The following is a 24,151-nucleotide window of genomic DNA, read 5'->3' as shown; positions in this document are numbered from 1 at the left end:
CCTAGGTAATTTCTAAGGTAAGGACATGTTTGGCACAGTTTTGTGGGTCTAGGTGCCTGTATTGTGCTGTAGGTTTTCTATGTTTCTATGAGCCCACACTGCCTAATTACACCCATCTGACCAATTAACCTACAAACCAGAGGAAACCCATGTGGTCACAAAATGGCTAACATACAGGGACATAATGTTTGATGGAAAGTGGTAGGCTATTTATTAAAATGTGGAATGCACGGCTAGCTGTGGTGGTAGAGATAGATACATTATTCATGTTTAAGAAACTCTTAGATAGGCACATAGATGAAAAAATGCAGGGCTATGAAGATGGGAAGGGTTAGATTGATGTTCAAGTGGGTAGAATGGTTAGAACAACATTGTTGTATTGTCTGTATTGTTCTATATTTTAAGGCTCCTCCAACAGTCGTCTGTCCCTCCTGCACTGAGCCCTGAATCATTTCAGCCCGAGTCCTAGGTACACAATGCACAGCCAGCACCTGCCACATTAATGGGAGATGGAGATTCACACAAACTCCTAGGTACCTTGATGATGAATCAAAGACCACACTAACCCCAACTCTAACTCCCATAACACTTAAAACAGACCTACCTGTATAACTCGGCGGCTTAACCCAGTCCGGTCTGCTAGCTTCTGAAGTGTCTGTGCATCAGGATTATTGTCTTGTGAAAACTGTGTTTGCATTATCTGCAAGAACAAATTAGTGTTATAGAAGCATGCAGAACAGAAACAGGCCCTGCAGCTCATCTAGCCCATGCTGAACTATTCTGCCCAGTCTCATTGATCCACACATGGACCACAGCCTTCCATACCCATCCCATCATGTTCTTATCTAAACAGCTCTTAAATGTTGCAATCAAACCTGTGTCCACCACTTGTGCTGGCAGCCCATTCTACAAACTTCCTACCCTCTGACTGAAGTTCTTGTCAACTTGTCCTTAAACATTTCATCTTTGAACCAACAACTGAAAAAAAAAACCACCCTTAATCTATGATCCACTTTCACCCAGCCTCTGGGGAAAAAACCTACCTGAATTTACCCTATTGACAATCTTGCATGCTAAAATTAAGGTTTGGAGGATGCAATCAAAAATCATTGTATGAAGGCAGTTCATTATCTGCACAAGGTGACTGCACTGATTTTGCTCATTTACAGTCAAAAGATCACAGCAGTGTACACTGGATGAATTTCTCCGTCAACAGCTGTTAGGAACCACAGTTTTATTGCACAATAGTATTATTGGTGTTCTAATTTGTTCTGCATTACATTTAAATACGTGTTTTGTTACTCAGCTAAATGGCACTGTCTTTGTTTTTTAAAAATATGTTTTTAACTATTTCCAAGAAATTTCAGCTAATTGGGGCAGTTGCTTAATTGGGCCAAAGAGTACTGGTCCTGATGTGCCCCCACTAAAGGGAACCCACTCTACATCTTATTGAAATCTATAATGTATTTTGTATTGTACTGTACTACTGCTGCAAAACAACAAATTTCATGACATACTGTATGTCACTGATAAAGCAGATTCTGATGCCCAAGACAAATGTACTTGGACCCATTGCACTTGTGCTGAGGGATAGGTTGCTCTCGTTTCACAGCCAATATCAACTGTTTGGAAGGTGGCCTGCACACAGATCGGCTGTCATCTCTTCTTACACCAGAGTAAGAATGAGTGCAGAGGGATGTCAAGCTCATCAACTGACATTGAAATTTAACCCTCTCTACTGATCCTAACCACAACATCAGTACAAGACAATCTTTTTGTCTTCCAGTTGCCATGTGTTGGTTTTGTAATCTAGTTGTGCAGACTGATGACTCTCCAACTCTGGAATCCACGTTAATGTGGAACACGTAGGCAGCCACATCTGAGAATGCATCATCACTCAGAAAGACAATGGTTCACCTTTCCCACCTTTGACAGTGTCTCCTGTGAATGTAGAACATAGAATAGTGTAGCACATTACAGGCCCTTCGGCCCACAATGTTGTGCCAACCCTCAAATCCTGCCTCCCATATAACCCCCCCCCACCTTAAATTCCTCCATATACCTGTCTAGTAGTCTCTTAAACTTCACTAGTGTATCCACCTCCACCACTGACTCAGGCAGTGCATTCCACGCACCAACCACTCTGAGTGAAAAACCTTCCTCTAATATCCCCCCTTGAACTTCCCTCCCCCTTACCTTAAAGCCATGTCCTCTTGTACTGAGCAGTGGTGCCCTGGGGAAGAGGTGCTGGCTGTCCACTCTGTCTATTCCTCTTAATATCTTGTATACCTCTATCATGTCTCCTCTCATCCTCCTCCTCCCCAAAGAGTAAAGCCCTAGCTCCCTTAATCTCTGATCATAATCCATACTCTCTAAACCAGGCAGCATCCTGGTAAATCTCCTCTGTACCCTTTCCAATGCTTCCACATCCTTCCTACAGTGAGGCGACCAGAACTGGACACAGTACTCCAAGTGTGACCTAACCAGAGTTTTATAGAGCTGTATCATTACATCGCGTCTCAAACTCTGTCCCTCGACTTATGCTAACACCCCATAAGCTTTCTTAACTACCCCATCTACCTGTGAGGCAACTTCCAGGGATCTGTGGACATGTACCCCCAGAACCACCTTCTCCTCCACACGACCAAGTATCCTGCCATTTACTTTGTACTCTGCCTTGAAGCCCCCCCCCCCAATGTTCCCTTAAACTTTTTTCCCTTCACCCTTAACCCATGTCTTCTTTTTTTCCCCTCCCCTAGCCTCTGTGGAAAAAGCCTGCTTGCATTCACTATCTATACCCATCATAATTTTATATACCTCTATCAAATTTCCCCTCATTCTTCTATGCTCCAGGGAATAAAGTCCTAACCTATTCAACCTTTCTCTGTAACTCAGTTTCTCAAGTCCTGGCAACATCCTTGTAAACCTCCTCTGCACTCTTTCAACCTTATTAATATCCTTCCTGTAATTCAGTGACCAAAACTGCACACAATACTCCAAATTCAGCCTCACTAATGCCTTATACAACCTCACCTTAACATTCCAACTCTTATACTCAATACTTTGATTTATAAACAAAAAGCTCTCTTTACAACCCTATCTACCTGTGATGCCACTTTTAGGGAATTTTGTATCTGTATTCCCAAATCTCTCCATTCTACTGCACTCCTCAGTGCCCTACCATTTACCTTGTATTTTCTACCTTGGTTTGTCCTTCCAAAGTGCAATACCTCACACTTTAAACTCATTAAACTCAATTTGCCATTTTTCAGCTCATTATTCCAGCTGGTACAAATCCCTCTGCAAGCTTTGAAAACCTTCCTTACTGTCCACCACACCTCCAATCTTTGTATCATCAGCAAATTTGCTGATCCAATTTACCACATCATCCAGATCATTGATATAGATGACAAATAACAATGGACCCAGCACTGATCCCTGTGGCACACCACTAGTCACAGGCCTCCACTCAGAGTAGCAATCCTCCACTACCACTCTCTGGCTTCTCCCACTGAGCCAATGTCTAATCCAATTTACTACCTCACCATGTATACCTAGTGACTGAATCTTCCTAACTGACCTCCCATGCGGGACCTTGTCAAAGGCTTACTGAGGTCCATGTAGACAACATCCACTGCCTTCCCTTCATCTACTTTCCTGGTAACCTCCTTGAAAAACTAATAGATTGGTTAAACATGACCCACCATGCACAAAACCATGTTGACTCTAACAAGTCCCTGTCTATCCAAATACTCGTAGATCCTATCTCTTAGTACTCCTTCCAATAATTTACCTACTACCAACGTCAAATTTACCAGCCTATAATTTCCCGGATTACTTTTAGAGCAGTTTTTAAGACAACGGGACAACACAAGCTATCCTCCAATCCTCCGACACCTCACCCGTAGATACCGACATTTTAAATATATCTGCCAGGGCCCCTATAATTTCAACACTAGTCTCCTTCAAGATCCGAGGGAATACCCTGTCAGGTCCTGGGGATTTATCTACTCTGATTTGCCTCAAGATAGCAAGCACCTCCTCCTCTTCAATCCTGTATAGGTTCCACAACCTCACTACCTGTTTACCTCATTTCCATTGACTCCATGCCAGTTTCCTTCACAAATACAGATGCAAAAAACCCATTTAAGATCTCCCCCATTTCTTTTGGTTCCACACATAGCCAACCACTCTGGTCTTCAAGAGGACCAATTTTATCCCTTACTATCCTTTTGCTCTTAATATACCTGTGGAAGCTCTTTGGATTATCCTTCACCTTGACTGCTAAAGCAACCTCATGTCTTCTTTTAGCCATTCTGATTTCTTAAGTTTTTTTTTGCACTTTTTATACTCCTCAAGCACCTTATTTGCTCCTTGTTTCTATACACGTCATACATCTCTCTTCTTTATCATAGTGCCAATATCCCTTGAGAACCAAGGTTCCTTATTCTTATTCACTTTGCCTTTAATCCCGACAGGAACATACAAACTCTGCACTCTCAAAATTTCTCCTTTGTAGGCCTCCCATTTACCAATCACATCCTTGTCAGAGAACAAACTGTTCTAATCCACACTTTTTAGATCCTTTCTCATTTCTTCAAAATTGGCCTTTTTCCAGTTTAGAACCTCAACCAGAGGACCAGATCTATCTTTATCCATGATCAAGTTGAAACTAATGGTGTTATGATCACTGGAACCAAAGTGTTCCCCTACACACACTTCCATCACCTGCCCCAACTCATTTCCTAATAGGAGATCTAATATTGCATCCTCTCTAGTCGGTACCTCTACATATTTAGAAAACTTTCCTGAACACATTTTCCAACTCTAACCCGTCTAGACCTTTAACAGTATGTGAGCCCCAATCAATATGTGGAAAATTAAAATCCCCTACTATCACAACTTTGTTTCCTGCAGTTGTCTGCGATCTCTCTGCAGATTTGCTCCTCCAATTCTTGCTCACTGTTGGGTGGTCTATAATACAACCCTATTAATGTGGTCATACCCTTCCTGTTCCTCAGTTCCACCCATATGGCCTCAGTAAACAAGCTCTCTAAACTGTCCTGCCTGATCACTGCTGTAACAGTTTAGCACTGCCACACACCCAACCCTTCATCCCTCTGCCTCTATCACGTCTGAAACATTGGAACCCTGGAACATTAAGCTGCCAGTCCTGCCCCTCCTGTAGCCAAGTTTCAGTAATGGCTATGATGTCATAATTCCATGTGTCAATCCAGGCCCTCAGCTCATCTGCCTTCCCCACAATACTCCTCACATTGAAATAGACACACCTCAGAAGATTATTACCACCACACACAACCCTTCTATTTGTGACTTTGCATGAACTTTGAACATCACTTATTTTCACCTGCAACTCTACTATCTGCTCTGGCACTCTGGTTCCCATCCCCAATAGCACTAACAATAATATTAAAGAGAGCACCAAAATTTTCTTCTGATACAAAGTATAAAAGGGAGGCGAGATTGGATATCAGACCATGGGAAAACAATGCTGGAGAGGTAGTAACATGGGACAAGAAAATGTCAGACAAACTTAATAAATAATTTGCATCAGTCTTCACTGTGGAAGACAGTAGCAGTGTGGTGGAAGTTCCAGGCATCAGGGGTCATGAAGTGTGTGAAGTTACCATAACTCCAGGGAAGGTTCTTGGGAAAGTGAATGGTCTGAAGGTAGATAAACCACCTGGGCCAGATGATGTACGTCCCAGGGTGCTGAAAGATATGGCTGAAGAGATTGTGAAGGCATTAGTAATGATCTTTTAACAATCACTAGATTGGGAATGGTTCCAGAAGACTGGGAAATTGCAAGTGTCACTCCACTCCTCCAGAAGGGGGAAGAGGCAGAAGAATGGAAACTATAGACCAGTTAGTCTGATCTCAGTGGTTGGGAAGATGTTGGAGTTGATTGTTAAGGATGAGGTTTCAGGGTACTTGGAGGCACATGATAAAATAGGCCAAGGTCAGCATGGTTCCAAGGGAAAAACTTGCCTGACAAATCTGTTGGAATTCTTTGAAGAAATAACAAGCAGGATAGACAAAGGAGAATTGGTTGATGATATGTACTTGGATTTTTAGGCCTTTAACAAGGTGCCACACATGAGGCAGTTTGACAAGCTTCAAGCCCATGGTATTACAAGAAAAACTGCAGCAAGGATTAAACACTGGCTGAGAGGCAGGAGGCAAAGGAGGAATAAAGAGAGGCTCTTCTGGTTGGCTTCAGGTAACTAGTGGTGGTCCACAGGGGTCTAAGTTGGGACTGATTTGTTTTACATTGCATGTCAATGATTTGGATGATGGAATTGATGCCTTTGTTGCGAAGTTCGCAGGTGATACAAAGATAGGTGGAGGAACAAGCAGTTGAAATAGTGAGGTTACAGAAGGACTTGGATTAGCAGAATGGGCAAATTGGCAGATGGAATACAGCATTGAGAATTGAATGGCCATGCATTTTGATAGAAGAAATGAAAGGACTGACTTTTTCTAAATAGCAAGGAAGTACAAAAAAATCTGAGGCATAAAGAGACTTGGGAGTCTTTGTCCAGGATTCCCTAAAGGTTAATTTGCAGGTCAAGCCTGTGGTGAAAACAAATGCAATGTTAGCATGCATATCAAGAGGACTAGAATATAATAGGCAAGGAATGGAATGTTGAGACTTTATAAAGCACCTGTGAGGCCTCACTTAGAGTATTGTGAGCAATTTTGGGCCCTTCATCTTAGAAAGGATATGCTGACACTGGAGAGGGTTGAAAAAAAGGTTCATGAAAATTATTCCTTGATTGAATGGCTTGTCTTATGAAGAGCATTTGCTGGCTCTGGGCCTGTATTCACTAGAATTCAGAAAAATGAGTGATCTTATTGAAGCCTAATGGTGAAAGGCCTTAATAGAGTGGATGTAGAAAGGATGTTTCCTATGATGAGAGATTCTAATACCAGTGGCCACAGCCTCAGAGTACTCTTAGAGCTTTCTTTAGGCAGAGAGTAGTGAATCTGTGGAATTCTTCGTCACTGCCAACTGTGGAGGCCACAACTTTATGTATATTTAAGGCAGAGGTTGATAGATTCTTGATTGGTTAGGGCATGAAAGGATACAGGGAGAAAGCAGGAGATTGGGGCCAAGAGGAAAATTGGATCAGACGTGACTGAATGGTGGAGCAGACTCAATGGGCCAAATGGCCTAATTCTGCTCCTATAAATTATGGTCTTAATTGCTCCAATTTTATCTTCAATTTGGATCACATAGTACAGAGCAGTAACCCTTCACCCATCACATCCAGACCAACAACATCCATTGATAGAGCAAACACGAGGAAATCTGCGGATGCTGGAAATTCAAACAACACACACAAAATGCTGGTGGGACACAGCAGGCCAGGCAGCATCTATAGGGAGAAGCACTGTCGACGTTTGGGCCGAGACCCTAATGAGAGTCCTGACGAAGGGTCTCGGCCCGAAACGTCGACAGTGCTTCTCCCTATAGATGCTGCCTGACCTGCTGTGTCCCACCAGCATTTTGTGTGTGTTGTTTGTGTCCATTGATAATGATCCCATTTTATTGCATAGAACAGTGCAGGTCATTCAGCCCACAATGTTGTGTCAATGTATTAAACAATGTCAAGATCAATCTAACTCTTCCCTCCCATATAGCCCTCTACTTTTCTATCATCTATGTGCCTCAGTCTTATATGTCCCCAATATGTGCCTCTACTACCACCCCAGCAGTGAATTCCACATACCCCACTACTTTGAAAACCACATCTAGCATTCCCCCCAACCCCCATACATTCCTTTAATCACTTTTTTAAAAAATTACACCCTCTCATATTAGCCATTTCTAACCTGGGGAAAAATCCATGTTATTGATGCTGTTTAAGCTTATCCATCATTCCATCTCTCACCCTCCTCTACTAATTCTGTAGTTACTACAACACTTTATAGTACCAGCAACTTGGATTCATTTCCTGCCGATGCCTACAAGGAGTTTGTATGTTCTCCCCGTGACTGCAGGGGTTTCAAAGTGCTCTGGTTTCCTCCCACATTCCAAAGACGTACCAGTTGGTAGGTTAATTGGTCATTGTAAATTGTCCCGTGATTGCACTAGCATTAAGTCAGGGGTTTGCTGGGCAGTGTGGCCCAGAAGGCTGGAAGGGCCTATTCCATGCTGCTTTTCAATAATTAATAAATTATTCCTCCCCACACTCCCATCAACTCACCCCAGGTTCCATCTCTCACTCACATACTGGGAATAATTTACCGAGGCTGATTAACCCACTGACCTGTATGTCTTTGGGATGTGGCGGGGGGGGGGGGGGGGGGGAAGAGGAACCCATGTAGTCATGCAAACTGTACACAGACAGCACCAGAGGGTGGGTAAAAGCTTCAATTAGTACAGAAAACATGAGATGCTGGGTGTGATGTGGGGGGAGGTAAACAGAAGGTTTATTTAAGGAACCGAGTAAGTATACATAGAAAAATTTGGCCATTTGACACATGGAGTCTTCTTTGCCATTCAGTCGTGGTCGATTCATTATCCCTCTCAACCCCACTCTCCTACCTTCTCCCTTCAGCAGGAATATACATAGACTATTTACTCTTTTCCATCAATGCTGCCTAAACCAAGTTCCTCCAGCACTGTGTGTGTGTTGTTTGGATTTCCAGCATCTGCAGATTTTCTCTTGTTTCTCCCTATAACCTTTGACACCCTGACTAATCAAGAATTATCAGCCTCCACCTTAAATATACCCAGTGACTTGGCCTCCACAATTGCCTGAGGCAAAGAATTCCACAGATTCATCACCTTCTGGATAGAGAAATTCCTTTTCATCTGTCCTAAATAGACATCAGAGGTTGTGCCCTCTGCTCCTAAACTTCCCCCACTGTAGGAAATGTCCTATCCACCTCCACTTGTCATCTACAACAGTTCCTCCCACACTTGCTGCATCTTCCACTGAGGACCATCCTGACTTGGAATTGTCACTGGATCCAGACCCAAGAACTCTCTCCCCAACAGCACTTCAGGGCACCTTCACTGGAAGCACTGCAGAGGTTCAATGAGATGGCTCGTTCTTACTTATGATGGGATGGCCAGCAGTACAGATCCAAAAAGTAAATTTAAAAGATCAGGGAAGGACCCTTTATGCCTTGGCCAATAATTAACCTCTATTCAAGCTGCTAAAACTCTGTGGGGAGAAAGTACAGGGGCCCAAAGACTCACACAACGATTCAGAACAGTTTTTAAGTCAAAAGTTAATCAAAGTTCAAAGTGAAATCATTGAAATACACGTTACTATATATGACTGAGATTCATTTTCTTGCAGTCATTCATAGGAAGATAAAGACAATAGAAGTTATGGCAAACTGTACATAAACAAATACTGAGAAATGAGGTGCAAAGAGTCCCTGAAAGTGAGTGTGTAGGTCATAGAATGAGTTCAGTATTGAGGTGAGTGAAGTTATCCACACTGGTTCAGGAGCCTGATGGTTGTGGGGTAATAACTGTTCCTGAACCTGGTGGTGTGAACCTGAGGCTCCTGTACCTCCTTCCTAATGGTAGCAGCAAGAAGAGAGCATGGCCTGGATGATGGGGGCGGGGGGGGGGGGTCCCAAGGATGAATGTTGTTTTCTTGTGGGAGCACTCCATGTGGTGGGGAGGGCTTTCCCTGCAATGGACTGGGCTGTATCTGCCATTTTCTGTTCCTGAGCATAGATGTCTCCATACCAGACTATCATGTAACCATTTAGGATATGGTGCATCTATACATGTTTGTCAAAGTGTTAACTGATGGACCAAATCTGTACAAACTTCTAAGAAAGTGGAGGCACTGCTGTGCCTTGTTTGTGGTTGCATTTTCGTGCTGTTTCCAGGGCAGATCTTCTGGTATGTTAACACCGAAGAATTTAAAGTTACTGACCCTCTCCATCTCCGATTCCCCAATGGGGACTGGCTCATGCACCTGTGGAAATGCTGCTGCCAATCTATACTGACTGGGGAGTGCAGCTTCTTCCCATCAGACTTCTGAACAGCCCATAAACACACTCACAAAATGCTGGTGGAACACAGCAGGCCAGGCATCCCGTCAGGGATGGGGTAAGAAGGGGAGGAGGGGCATTAACGGAAGTTAGAGAATTTAATGTTCATGCCTTCAGGTTGGAGGCTACCCAGCCGGTATATAAGGTGTTGTTCCTCCAACCCGAGTGTGGCTTCATCTTGACAGTAGAGGAGGCCATGGATAGACATATCAGAATGGGAATGGGACGTGGAATTTAAATGTGTAGCCACTGGGCGATCCTGCTTTCTCTGGCAGACCAAACGTAGGTGTTCAGCGAAACAGTCTCCCAGTCTGTGTCGGGTCTCACCAATATATAAAAGGCCACACCGGGAGCACCGGATGCAGTATACCACATCAGCCGACTCACAGGTGAAGTGTCGCCTCACCTGGAAGGACTGTCTGGGGCCCCGAATGGTGGTGAAGGAGGAAGTGTAAGGGCAGGTGTAGCACTTGTTCCACTTACAAGGATAAGTGCCAGGAGGGAGATCGGTGGGAAGGGATGGGGGGGACGAGTGGACAAGGGAGTCGCGTAAGGAGTGATCCCTGCGGAAAGCAGAAAGGGGGGGGGGGGAGAAGATGTACTTGGTAGTGGGATCCCGTTGGAGGTGGCGGAAGTTAGAGAATTCGGCCCATAAGCACACTATTCCTTTCATATTTGCACTATTTATATTTGTATTTAATAGCATTTTTGCCCTGCCACCATGAAAAACTAATTTAATGTCAAAAGTTAATGATATACAATAGTGTGGACTATCATCTAAACAGGGAGAAAACTCAAACATTAGAGTTTCAGAGGGACTTTGGAATCCTCATGCAAGACTCCCAGGTTAATTTACATGTTGAGTGTGGTAAAGGCAGCAAATGCAATGTTGGCATTAATTTCACGGGGAATAGAACATAAAAGCAAGGCGATAATGCTGAGGCTTTACAAGACACTAGTCAGGCCGCATTTAGAGTTTTGACAACAGTTTTCGGCCCCACATCTCAGAGAGGTGGTGCTGTCATTGGAGAGAATCTAGAAGGGGTTCATGAGGATGATTCCGGGAATGAAGGGGTAAACATATGAGGAGCGTTTGGCAGCTTTGGGCCTGTACTCACTGGAATTTAGAAGAATGTGGTGGGGGGGGGATCTCATTGAAACTTACCAAATATTGAAAGGATGAGATAAGGTAGATGTGGAAAGGATGTTTTCTATGGTGGGGATATCCAGAACTAGAGGGCACAGCCTCAAAATTGAGGGGTGACCTTTTAGACCAAAGGTAAGGATGTTTTAAGCCAGAGTGTAGTAAATCTGTGGAATACTCTGCCACAGTCTGCAGTGGAGGCCAAGTTCATGGGCATATTTAAAGCCCAAGTTGATAGTTTTGGTCAGGGCATCAAAGGATATGGCAAAGCCCCTACAAGGGGTTGAGTGGGATCTGGGATCAGCTATGATGGAATAGTGGAACAGACTCAATGGGCTGAATGGCCTAATTCTGCTCCTATGTCTTATGACAATGAACCCAATTCTGAAGGTCCTAGACCTGAAACATTCACTCAGAGACACTGCCCAACCTGTGCTTATGCTGCTGATCTTTATTCCAGCTTTTCAGCACTTGCATCAGCTACCATACAAACCAGACTACTACCACTGTGGCATTTCCTGCACAACCAACTACACTTCACAAACAAGAGAAAATCACCAGATGCTGGAAATCTGAGCAACACACACAAAATGCTGGAGGAACTCAGCAAGCCAGGCAGCATCCAAGTACAGTTGACGATTCAGGCCGAGATCCTTCAGCATTATTGTGGTGATAGAAAAGGTGTTAGAGAAAAATCACATCCTCCAAGCCTGTGGGCTACAAAGGTAGAACACAAATTGATTTCTTTCAGGTGATTACCTGAAGTTGGTCTGCTGTGAAACTGGTTCGAGCTCGTTTGGTTGGTTTGGGCTGATTCAGCTCCTGTTCTGTAGATGTTGCTCCTTCCGTACTGAGTCCATGTCCTGCAAAATGCCAGATTCACAATTTGCGCTTTTGAAGGTGCTCTGCAGTTTTATTGAAAAATCTAATGAATACAACAGGTAATCCACTTGCTCCCACATCTCCAGACAGAATTAGCAGACTGACAAGTTAAGGAGATGGGCAGAGAAGAGGCAGATGGAGATCAATCTGGCACAATTTATAGTAATTCACTTTTGAAGAACATAGAAACATAGAAAACCTACAGCACAATACAGGTCCTTTGGCCCACAAAGCTGTGCAGGGCATGTACTTGCTTGAGAAATTACCTAGGGTTACCCATAGCCCTCTACAATTCTAAATTCCATGTACCCGTCCAGGAGCCTCTTAAAAGACCCTATCGTATCCGCCACCAGCACCGTCACTGGCAGCCCATTCCACGCACTCACCACTCTCTGCATAAAAAAAAAAACTTACCCCTGCCATCTCCTCTGTACCTACTTCTGAGCACCTTAAAACTGTGCCCTCTCATGCTAGTCATTTCAACCCTGGGAAAAAGCCTCTGACTATCCACACGATCAATGCCTCTCTCATCTTGTACACCTCTATCAGGTCACCTCTCATCCTCTGTCGCTCCAAGGAGAAAAGGCAGAGTTCACTCAAACTATTCTCATAAGCCATGCTCCCCGATCCAGGCAACATCCTTGTAAATCTGCTCTGCAGCCTTTCTATGGTTTCCATATCCTTCCTGTAGTGAGATGACCAGAACTGAGCACAGTACTCCAGGTGGGGTCTGATCAGGGTCCTATAAAGCTGTAACATTACCTCTTGGCTCTTAAACTCAATCCCATGGTTGATGAAGGCCAATGCATCATACGCCTTCTTAACCAGAGTCCACCTGTGCAGCAGCTTTGAGTGTCCTATGGACTCAGATCCTCCACACCACCAAGACTCTTACCATTAATACTATATTCCGCCATCATATTTGACCTCCCAAAATGAACCACCTCACACTTATCTGGCTTGAACTCCATCTGCCACTTCTCAGCCCAATGTTGCATCCTATCAATGTCGCACTGTAACCTCCACACTGTTCACAACACCCTCAACCTTTGAGTCATCAGCAAGTTAGCCATCCTATCCCTTCACTTCCTCGTCCAGGTAATTTATAAAAATCATAAACAGAAGGGGCCCCAGAACAGATCCTTGAGGCACACTACTGGTCACCGACCTCCATGAAGAATATGACCAGTCTACAACCACTCTTTGCCTTCTGTGGGCAAGCCAGTTCTGGATCCACAAAGCAATGTCCCCTTGGATCCCATGCCTCCTTACTTTCTCAATAAGCCTTGCATGGGGTACCTTATCAAATGCCTTGCTGAAATCCACATACGCTACATTTACGGCTCTACCTTCAATGTGTTTAGTCACATCCTCAAATAATTAAATCAGGCTCGTATGTCACAACCTACCTTTGACAAAGCCATGCTGACTGTTCCTAATCATATTATGCCTCTCCAAATGTTCATAAATCCTGCCTCTCAGGATCTTCTCCACCAACTTACCAACCACTGATATAAGACTCACTGGTCTATAATTTCCTGGGCTGTTTCCCTTTCTTGAATCAGGGAACAACATCTGCAACCCTCCAATCCTCCGGAACCTCTCCCGTCCCCATTAGTGATGTAAAGATCATCGCCAGAGGCTCAGCAATCTCCTCCCTTGCCTCCCACTGTAGCCTGGGGTACATCTCATCCAGTCTCAGTGACTTATCCAACTTGATACTTTCCAAAAGCTCCAGCACATTCTCTTTCTTAGTGTCTATATGCTCAAGCTTTCAGTCCGCTGCAAGCCATCCCTACAATCACCAAGATCCTTTTCTGTAGTGAATACTGAAGTATTCATTAAATATCTCTGGTTCCATACACACTTTTCCACTGCCACACTTGATTGGTCCTGATCTCCCTCAAAGGTCAAACCTGAAGGCACGGTACAGGGTTACAGGCAGGATTCGTAGCAATGTGGAGGTACAGAGGGATCTTGGGGTCCACATCCATAAATTCCTCGAGGTTACTGTGCAAGTCGATAGGGTTTATGGTGATTTCACCTTCATTACATGAGGATTCTGTTCATAAGGTAATGTTATAGTCCTCTTGAAATAAATGCCAACCTTGGAATTTACCTTCCTTACCACTGATTCACCCTGCAAATTAACCTTCAGGGAACCCTACACAAGAACTCCCAATTCCTTTTGCACCTCTGACTTTGAATTTCCCTCCCCATTTAGAAAATAGACTACATCTTTATTCCTTCACATGACCATACACATCCCTAAACTATATTCCATCTGCCACGCCTTTGCTCATTCTTCCAATCTGTTCAAGTCTCCCTGCTTCCTCAACACTACCCATCTCTCCACCCATTGTTATTTGTCTGCAAGGGACACCGAACGATGGAGAGCATTCATAACACTGTCTGGTATGAAGGCTCCAATGCCCAGGGTCAGAAAGCTGTAAACTCAGCCAGCTCCATCAGGGTGCACGTCCCCCAGCATCAGGGGAAGATGATCTGGATTGCAGTTGTCTGTGTCTGCACTAACACGTGGTGAGAAACTGCTGAGTGCTGCTTCTTGCAGAAATGTGGCTCCAGAAAAACCAAGACTAAGATAATAAGAGCAGAAGTAGGCCATTCGGCCTGTCCAGTCAGCCCTGGCTTTCAATTATGGGCTGATCCAACTCTTCCAGTCATCCCCACTCCCCTGCCTTCTCCCCATACCCTTTGATGCCCTGGCTAATCAAGAACCTATCTATCTCTGCCTTAAATGCACCCTATGACATAGCCTCCACAACTGCTCGTGGCAACAAATTCCACAGATTTACCACCCTCTGACTAAAGTAATTTCTCCGTATCCCTGTTCTAAATGGACGTCCTTCAATCCTAAAGTTGTGCCCTCTTGACCTAGAATCCCCTACTATGGGAAATAACTTTGCCATATCTAATCTGTTCAGGCCTTTTAACATTCAGAATGTTTCTGAGACCCCTCCTCATTCTCCTGAACTCCAGGGAATACATCCCAAGAACTGCCAGACGTTCTTCATATGATAACCCTTTCATTCCTGCAATCATTCTCATGAATCTTCTCTGAACCCTCTCCAATGTCAGTATAACCTTTCTAAAATAAGGTGCCCAAAACTGCACACAATACTCCAAGTGTGGTCTCACGAGTGCCTTATAGAGCCTCAACATCACATCCCTACTCTTATACTCTATACCTCTAGAAATGAATGCCAACATTGCATTTGCCTTCCTCACCACCGACACAACCTGGAGGTTAACCTTTAAGGTATCTTGCACAAGGACTCCCAAGTCCCTTTGCATCTCTGCATTTTGAATTCTCTCCCCATCTAAATAATAGTCTGCCCATTTATTTCTTCCACCAAAATGCATGACCATACACTTTCCAACATTGTATTTCATTTGCCACTTCTTTGCCCATTCCCCTAAACTATCTCAGTCTCTCTGCAGGCTCTCTGTTTCCTCAACACTTACTCCTCCACCCATCTTTGTATCACCGGCAAATTTAGCCAAAAATCCATTAATCCATTGTCCAAATCATTGACATACATCGTAAAAAGCAGCAGTCCCAACATCCACTGGTAACCAGCAGCTAACCAGAATAGATTCCCTTTATTCCCACTGTTTTCTGCTGACCACCCATGCTAGTAACTTCCATGTTATTCCATAGGCTCTTATCTTGCCAAGCAGCCTCGTGTGGCACCTTATCAAAGGCCTTCTGAAAATCTAAGTACACCACATCTACTACATCTCCTTTATCTACCCTGCTTGTAATTTCCTCAAAGAGTTGCAGCAGGTTTGTCAGGCAGGATCTTCCTTTCAGGAAACCAAGCTGGCTTTAGCCTTTCTTGTCATGTGCCTCCAGGTACTCCGTAATCTCATCCCCAACAATCAACTCCAACTTCCCAACCACATGCCAGGCTAACAGGTCAGTTTCTGCTGCCTTCCACCCTTCTTAAATAGCCGAGTAACATTTGCAATTTTCCAGTCATCCTGTACAACACCAGAATCTATCGATTCTTGAAAAATCATTGTTAATGCCTCCGCAATCTCTCCAGCTACTTCCTTCAGAACACGAGGGTGCATTCCATCAGGTCCAGGAGATTTATCCACCCTCAGACCATTAAACTTCCTGAGCACCTTCTCAGTCATAATTTTTACTCCACAAACTTCACTTCCCTGACACTCTTGAATGCCCGGTATACTGCAGAAGTCTTCCAATGTGAAGACTGATGCAAAATACGTATTCAGTTCCTCTGCATCTCTCATTACAATACCTCCAACGTCATTTTGTATTGGTCCAATATCTACCCCGTCTTTTACCCTTTATATACTAAAACTTTTTAATATCTTCTTTGATATTAGTCACCAGCTTCCTCTCATAATTCATCTTTTCCTTCCAAGTGAACTTTGATTTCCTTCTGCAAGTTTTTTAAAAAAGTTCCCCAATCCTCTATCTTCCCACTAGTTCTGGCTTCTTAATATGCCCTCTTTTGCTTTTACTTTGGCTCAGACTTCACTTCTCAGCCACAGTAGTATCCTTCCTCCCTTTGAAAATTTATTTGGAATATACCGTCTTGCACTTCCCTCATTTTTCACAGAAACTCCAGCCATTGCTGCTCTGCTGTCCTTCCTGCAAATGTCCCTTTCCAGTCAACTTCTGCCAGTTCCCCTCCCATGCCATTGTAATTTCCTTTATTCCACTGAAATACCGACATATTGGATTTTATTTTCCCCCTCTCAAATTTCAGTGTGAACTCGATCATTGTTCCCCAAGGGTTCCTTAACCTTAAGCTCTCTCACCACTCCTGATCATTGCACAACAGCCGATCCCCTAGTGGTCTCAACAACAAGCTGTTCTAAAAGCCATCCCTTAGAAATTCTACAAATTCTCCCTCGAGGTCCAGTACTGACCTGGTTTTCCCAATCCACTTTCATGTTAAAATCCCCAACAATGATCATGACATTGCCTTTCTGACACGCCTTTTCTATCTCCTGCTGTAATTTGTAATCCACATCCCGGCTGCTGTTTGAAGGCCTGTATACAACTGCCACTAGTGTCCTTTTACCCTTGCCATTTCTTAACTCAACCCACAGAAACTCTACACCTTCCAATCCTATGTCATCTCCTTCTAATGATTTAATATTATTTCTTATACACAGGGCCACACCACCCCCTCTGCCTACTAACCTATCTTTCTAATACACCGTATATCCTTGGACGTTCAGCTCCCAATGGCAGCTATCGTTTAGCCAAGTTTCAGAGATGGCCACAACGTCATATTTGCCAATCTGTAACTGAATTTCAAGATCATCCATTTTATTCCTTATGCTGCGTGTATTCAAATATAACACTTTCAGTCCAGTATTTGTTACTTTCGGTTTTCACTGCACCTCGTCTCTATTGCCCTGTAACTCATGCCACTGGCTTTGATTAAGCCTCATCTCCTGCCTGTTCAGTGATAGCGTGTAACAGTGACCTTTCTATGATCACTGTTACACGCTATCTTTGATTTATTTCTGTTTTCCCCTTCCTCAGTCCTGTCACTCTGGTTCCCATCCACCTGCTAAATTAATTTAAACCCTCCCTAACAGCTCTATTAAGTGTGCCCGCTAGGATATTGGACCCCTTTGGGTTCAGGTGGGTTTTTGTATAGGTTGTACCTCCCCCAGAAAAGGTTCCCGATGATCCAGGAATCTGAAGCCCTGCCCCCTACACCAGTCTCTCAGCCACACATTAATATGCCTGTTCTTGCACTGGCTGGCACGTGGCACAGGCAGCAATCCTGACATTACTACCCTAGAGGTCCTGCCTTTCAGCTTCCTACCCAAATTACTGAATTCTCTCTTCAGGATCTCCTCCCTTTTTCTATCCATGTCATTGGTACCAACATGTACCAAGACTTCTGTCTGTTCACCAACTCCCTTCAGAGTACTCTGCACCCAATCTGAGACATCCCATACCCTGGCACCTGGGAGGCAACACACCATGCGGGTATCTCTATCAGGCTGACAGAACCTCCAGTCTGTTCCCCTCACTATGGAATCCACTATTACTACTGCATTCCTCTTCTCCTCTCCTTCTGCACCACGGAACCAGACTCAGTGCCAGAGACCAGATTGCTGTGGTCATCCTCTGTCAGGTCATCTCCCTCAACCGCATCCAAAATAAGATAACAATTACTGAGGGGATGGCCACAGGGGTGCTCTCTGTCTGAGCTCTTCCCTTCCCTGACCGTCACCCACTTATCTAACTCCTACAGCCTCAGGGTGAGTAACTCCCTGTAGCTCCTCTCTATCTCCCTAATAAGCTGTAGGTCATCGAGCCGCAGCTTCAGATCCCTATCACGTTCTCTCAGGAGCTGCATCTTGGTGCACCTGGCGCAAATGTGGCCATCTGGGAGACTGGAAGATTCCCAGGATTACCACATCCGACACCCAGAGTAAAATACTAACCCTATCGACATGTTCACTATTCCTCAAAATAAAACAAAGAAAAACCAAAAATGAAGTCCACTTACCTCGCCGAACCATTGTAACTTATAGTTTATGTATTGTACTTCACTGCAGCAGCAGAACATACATTTCATGACATACAGTGCCTATAAAAGTATTCACCCCCTTGGAAGTTTTCATATTTTGTTTTACAACAATGAATCACAGTCGATTTAATCTGGCTTTTTTGACATCGATCAATAGAAAAAGACATTAGTGTCAAAATGAAAACAGATTCCTACAAAGTGATCTAAATTAATTAGAAATGTAAAATACAAAATAATTGATTGCACAAGTATTCACCCCTTTAATATAACACATCAAAGCATCATTGGTGCAGCCAAATGGTTTTAGAAGTCACATAATTAGTTAGGTGGAGATCACCATGTGCAATCAAGATGTTTTAGTGGATTGTAATAAAATTACACCTGTATCTGGAAGCTCCAGCCACTGATGAGTCAGTATCCTGGCAAAAACTGCACCATGACAGAAGAGCCTTCAAGCAACACCATGAAAAGGTTATTGAAAAGCACAAGTCAGGAGGGATACAAGAAAAAAAATTTCCAAATCACTGACTAAACTGAACTCCAAATGTTATTCAATCAAAAAGAAATGGAAAGAATATGGCACAGCTGTAAATCTGCCTGGAGCAGGCTGTCCTCAAAAACTGAGTGACTGTGCAAGAAGGGGACTAGTGAGGGAGGCCACCAAGAGACCTATGACAACTCTGGGGGAGTTACAAAAGCTTCAGTGGCTGAGATGGGAGAGGCTACACATACAACAACTGTTGCCTGGGTGCTTCACCAGTCACAGCTTTATGGAAGAGTGGCAAAGAGAAAGCCACTGTTGGAAAAAAAAAAGCTCATGAAATCTAGGCTAGAGTTTGCCAGAAGGCACGTGGGAGGCTCTGATGTCTGCTGGAAGGTGTCGATATGGTCTGATGAAACCAAAACTGGGCATCTTGGCCATTAGACTAAATGCTATGTTTCGTATTAGCCAAAGACCACACATAATTAAAAACACACCATCCCTCCCGTGAAGCATAGTGGTGGCAGCATCATGCTGTGAGGATGCTTCACTGCTGCAGACCCTGGAAGGCTTGTGAAGGTAGAGGGTAAAATGAATCCAGCAAAACGCAGGGAAATCCGGGAGGAAAACCTGATGCAGTTTGCAAGAGAACTGCAACTTCAGAATCAGACTTTAATCGCCAAGTACATACAAGGAACTTGGGAGAGTATTTGTTTTCTAGCAAGACAATGATCTCAAACATAATGTCAAAGGCACACAGGAAAGGCTCAAAACAATAGTTAATGTCCTGGAGTGGCCAAATCAGAGTCCAGACCTCAATCCAATTGAGAATGTGTGGCTAGATTTGAAAATGGCTGTTCACTCATGATGCCCACACAACCTGACAGAGCTTGAGCAGTTTTGTAAAGAATGGGGAAAAATTGTAGTGTCCAGATGTGCAAAGCTGATAGAGACCTATCCACACAGACTCAAGGCTATAATTGCTATCAAAGGTGCATCTACTAAATACTGACTTGAAGGGGATGAGTGATTATGCAATCAATTATTTTGTATTTAATAATTGTAATAAAATTTAGACCACTTTGTAGAAATTTGTTTTCATTTTGGCATGAGATTTTTCTGTTGATCAGTGTAAAAAAAAAAGCCAAATTAAATGCACCATGATTCAATGTTATAAAACATGAAAACTTCCGGGGGGTGGGGGGGGTGAATACTTTTCATAGGCACTGTTCATCACTGGTAATAAACTCGATTCTGATCCCCACATACAGATGAAGTATTACCATTGTTGAGATTGTCCAGCATGCAGTCATAGTGTATCCGACAAACCACCTTCTCCTCCACTAGAGCAAACTCCTCGCCTGTGGACAACTGCCGTTTGCAGGAGAAGCAAGCAAAGCACGCCAAGTGGTAAACATTGCCCTTGGCTCGTCGGACCCAGTCCGTCGCGTGGATGTGCCGGCCGCAGCGAGCACACCGGGTGCCGTAACGCCTGTGAAAACAGCCAGAGTCAACGAGGATCTGAGGTATGGAGGCTGGAAAGCTGGCCGGAGAATGAGGGAAAGTTGCGAAGATGGGAACGCAGACTGGAGGACAAGGGAGCGACGCGGAGGCGGGAATCTGCTTAGTCCCACCTGATGTGCCTGATCTGTTTGTATTTTTGTGTGGGAGGAGGGATTTGGGGGTTGCTGTGCCTGATCCATATTATATATTTTTTTAAAAAAATGAACAATGGGGTGTTGGGATTTGGGGGTGGTTGATCAAGCTGCTTTGCTTTTCTTTCTTAGTTTTTTGGCCACCTGGAGATCTGAATTTAGGCGCTGTACACTTTGATAACAAAATGAAACTTTGAATCCATTGACATATACCTGGACCATAACCCTCTATATCCCTCCCATCCGTATAACAATCCAAATTTCTGTTGAATGTTGAAGTCAAGCCCACATCCACTATAGTAGTCACTAAGTGGTCTGTGGGCTTCACACAAATTCCAACTTAGTACAATTCCTAAAGTTCCACCAGAGGCCAAGGCACCCTTCCACCTCACCTGAGAACAGGGCTTGTTCGGACCCAGAGTGGCAGGACAGAGAAACCAGAGGCCAGGTAGTTATACGGTGGGATCCCAGCCAGACCACACCATCCAACAAAGTAGCTGCAAATGGTACCTGAAATAATCCAGTTTGCAAAATATCTCTTGATCCTTGATGTAGCAACTGATATGTCTACCCAGGGAAGTTCTACATACACTGCAAGCCAGACATCGGACATGCCAACACAGCTCATTCACCTGTGGGAGGAAGGCAAGGTCTTAGTCAGTAGTGTATGGAGTAACCGGGCTCCACTATGGACGGTCCCAAGCCCGGGTGCAAAAGGAGGGTTGGGCAAAGGGCCAGCAACCCCATCCTGTAAAAGCCCAAAGCTACAGAAACACCAGCAGAAGCTCCAGAGACCTCGTTCCTGGGAGGGGAACAATCTGTGGTGGGGACAGTTTGAAAGACTGACCCAGAACAGAGGACTTTGGTGAGCTGCTATTGGCAGGCTATACCCCTGTAGGGGAGATGGGCTTAAGTAAAGATATGCCACCTGGATCGTCCATTAGCCTCACCACAGTATCCTTTCACAGATAGGATCAGAGGGAAGGATCCACAGGAAAACTAATCAGAGTTTGGAGGTCCATGGAAACCAGTAAACAAACAGGAACTGAAAAATTAAATACCTGGGTGGCACAGCAGGTAGAGCTGTAGCCTCACAGATCCACAGACCCCAAGTTTGAACTCCACTGCTGTCTGTGTGGAGTTTTTACTCTCTCCGTGACCATGTGGGTTCCCCTCGGGTATTTTGGTTCTCCCCCACATCCAGGGACGTACGGGTCTATGGGTTGATTGGCTACTGTAAGCTGTCCCCAGTGTGTGGGTGAGGGGTGGAATCTAGGGGGATTTGATGGGAATGTGGAGGGAAATGAAATGAGATCAGTGTAGGATTGGGTGAATGGATGGTTGGTGTTCAGCACAGACTCAATGGGTCAGAGGGCCTGCTCTGTGCAAGCAGAAAGCACTTTCACATGAACCACCCAACACTCGGACACCTTTCCCTTGTGGAATACCAACAGCAGTGTTCTGGGTAGAACCCCAATATAAAAATCGGTCCACTCAGATAAGACCACAAGACAGAAACAGAGTTAGGCCATTCAGTACATTAGATCTGCTCCGGCATTCCATCACGGTTGATTTATTACCCCTCTCAGCCCCATTCTCCTGCCTTCTCCCCATAACCTTTGATGCCCTGATTAATCAAGAACATTAAATATACCCAATGACTGTCCTTCACAGCCGTCCATGACAATGAATTCCACAGATTCATCACCCTCTGGCTCAAGAAATTCCTCATTTCTGTTCTAAATAGACATCCTTCTACTCCAAGGGCTGGGCCCTCTGGTCATAGATTCCTCCACTATAGAAAACATCCCATCTGCAACCACTCTCTAGGACTTTCAATGTTTCAGTGAGAACCCCCCCCCCCCCAATACTTTAGTGAGTACAGGGCCATAGCCATCAAATGTTCCTCATACATTAACACTTTCATTTCTGGAATCATTCTCAAACCTCTTCTGGCCCCTCTCCAATGCCAGCACATTCTTTATTAGATAAGAGATCCAAAACTTAACACAATACTCCAGGTGTGGTCTGAGCAAAGCTTTAGCAGAACATTAACAAGAGAAAATCTGCAGACACTGGAAATCCAAGCAACACCCACACAAAATGCTGGAGGAACTCAGCAGGCCAGGCAGCATCTATGGAAAAAAAGTACAGTCGATGTTTTGGGTTGAGACCCTTCATCAGGATCCTGTGGAGGCTCTTGGCCAAAAATGTTGACTGTACTCTTTTTCATGGATGCTGCCTGGACTGCTGAGTTCCTCCAGCATTTTGTGTTGTCAGCACAACATTGTTTTTTGCATTCTAGTCCTCTCTAAATGGAATGCTAACATGGTATTTGCCTTCCTTACCACCAACTCAACCTGCAATGCGGCAATTGGCAAATACAATACAATCTGGAGAGCGAAGAAATTATTTGAAGGCCAAGACCAGGGTATGTCAGATAAACATTGGCATTGGTTCCCTCCCAAATCTCTGAGGTGTGCAAACCGGTGGGTTGATTGGTTGCTGTAAATTGCCCCTAGTGTGTGGGCAAGGGGTGGAATCTGCAGGGAGCCAATGGAAATATGGGGGGATGGTGATTGGTACAAATGGATCATAAACACCAGAGATCTGCAGATGCTGGAAATACAGAGCAACACACACATGCATAATGCAGGAGGAGCTCAGCAGGTCGGGAAGCATCCACACAGGGGAATAAACATGTGATGTTTCAGGCCATTAGGTGTAAATGGATCAATGTGTTTGCTGCTGGAGGAACTCAGCAAGTCGGAGAGGAACTCTATGTGTGTTTGGGGAGGTGGGGTGGAGGTGTAGGATTTGGAACTGGGACCCTGCATCAGTGAGGGATAGGGGAGGAACCGGTCAATAGTGGCAATCAGAAGTCTGGATGGTGAGGGGTGTTCGAGGAGTTGATTGATATTGGAAATAGGACCCAGTATCAGTAAGGAGATGAAGAGGAATTGGTCAACAATTGGGGCCAGGAACACTTGACAGTGAGGGGTGGAGGAGGAATTGGTCAATGTTTGAACCAGAACTCAGTGTTGGTGCGGGGGGGGGGGGGGGGGTGTAAGAGAGAGAGAGAGGTATTGGTCAATGTTGGAACCAGGGCCATATATCAGTTGGGGAGGGGGACGAATTGCTTCACAAGACACAAGAGCAGAATTAGGCCATTTGGCCCATTGAGTCTGTTCCACCATTCCATCATGGCTGATCCCAGATTCCACTCAACCCCATACATATCCTTTGATGTCCTGACTGGACCAGGTAACAACCAACTTCCACCTTAAATATACCCATGAACTTTACCTCCGCCACAATCTGTGGCAGAGCATTCCACAGATTTACCACACACTGGCTTAAAATTTCTCCTTACCCCTGTACTAAAGGG

The 24,151-nt window shown here is 44.4% G+C and overlaps 1 protein-coding gene across 5 annotated transcripts in view; it reads right to left on the bottom strand.

Annotated features, from left to right (window-relative positions):
* The window catches only part of lhx8a (LIM homeobox 8a), a 40,009-nt gene that overhangs the window by 8,731 nt on the left and 7,127 nt on the right, over positions 1-24,151 (bottom strand). For 4 of the 5 annotated variants that reach the window (XM_073062491.1, XM_073062492.1, XM_073062495.1 and 1 more), the window contains 4 exons: positions 21,274-21,395; positions 20,392-20,600; positions 11,951-12,054; positions 605-700 (listed from right to left, as the gene is read on the bottom strand). In XM_073062491.1, coding sequence (XP_072918592.1) covers positions 605-700; positions 11,951-12,054; positions 20,392-20,600; positions 21,274-21,395 — 531 coding nt within the window. The remainder of the gene's footprint in view (positions 1-604; positions 701-11,950; positions 12,055-20,391; positions 20,601-21,273; positions 21,396-24,151) is intronic. The other variant, XM_073062494.1, reaches the window with a different exon arrangement.

Source organism: Hemitrygon akajei, chromosome 12 (genome assembly GCF_048418815.1).
Source record: "Hemitrygon akajei chromosome 12, sHemAka1.3, whole genome shotgun sequence".
Taxonomy (NCBI): Eukaryota; Metazoa; Chordata; class Chondrichthyes; order Myliobatiformes; family Dasyatidae; genus Hemitrygon; species Hemitrygon akajei.
Note: the sequence above shows the minus strand (reverse complement) of the source record. Positions and strands in the feature narration are given on the sequence as shown.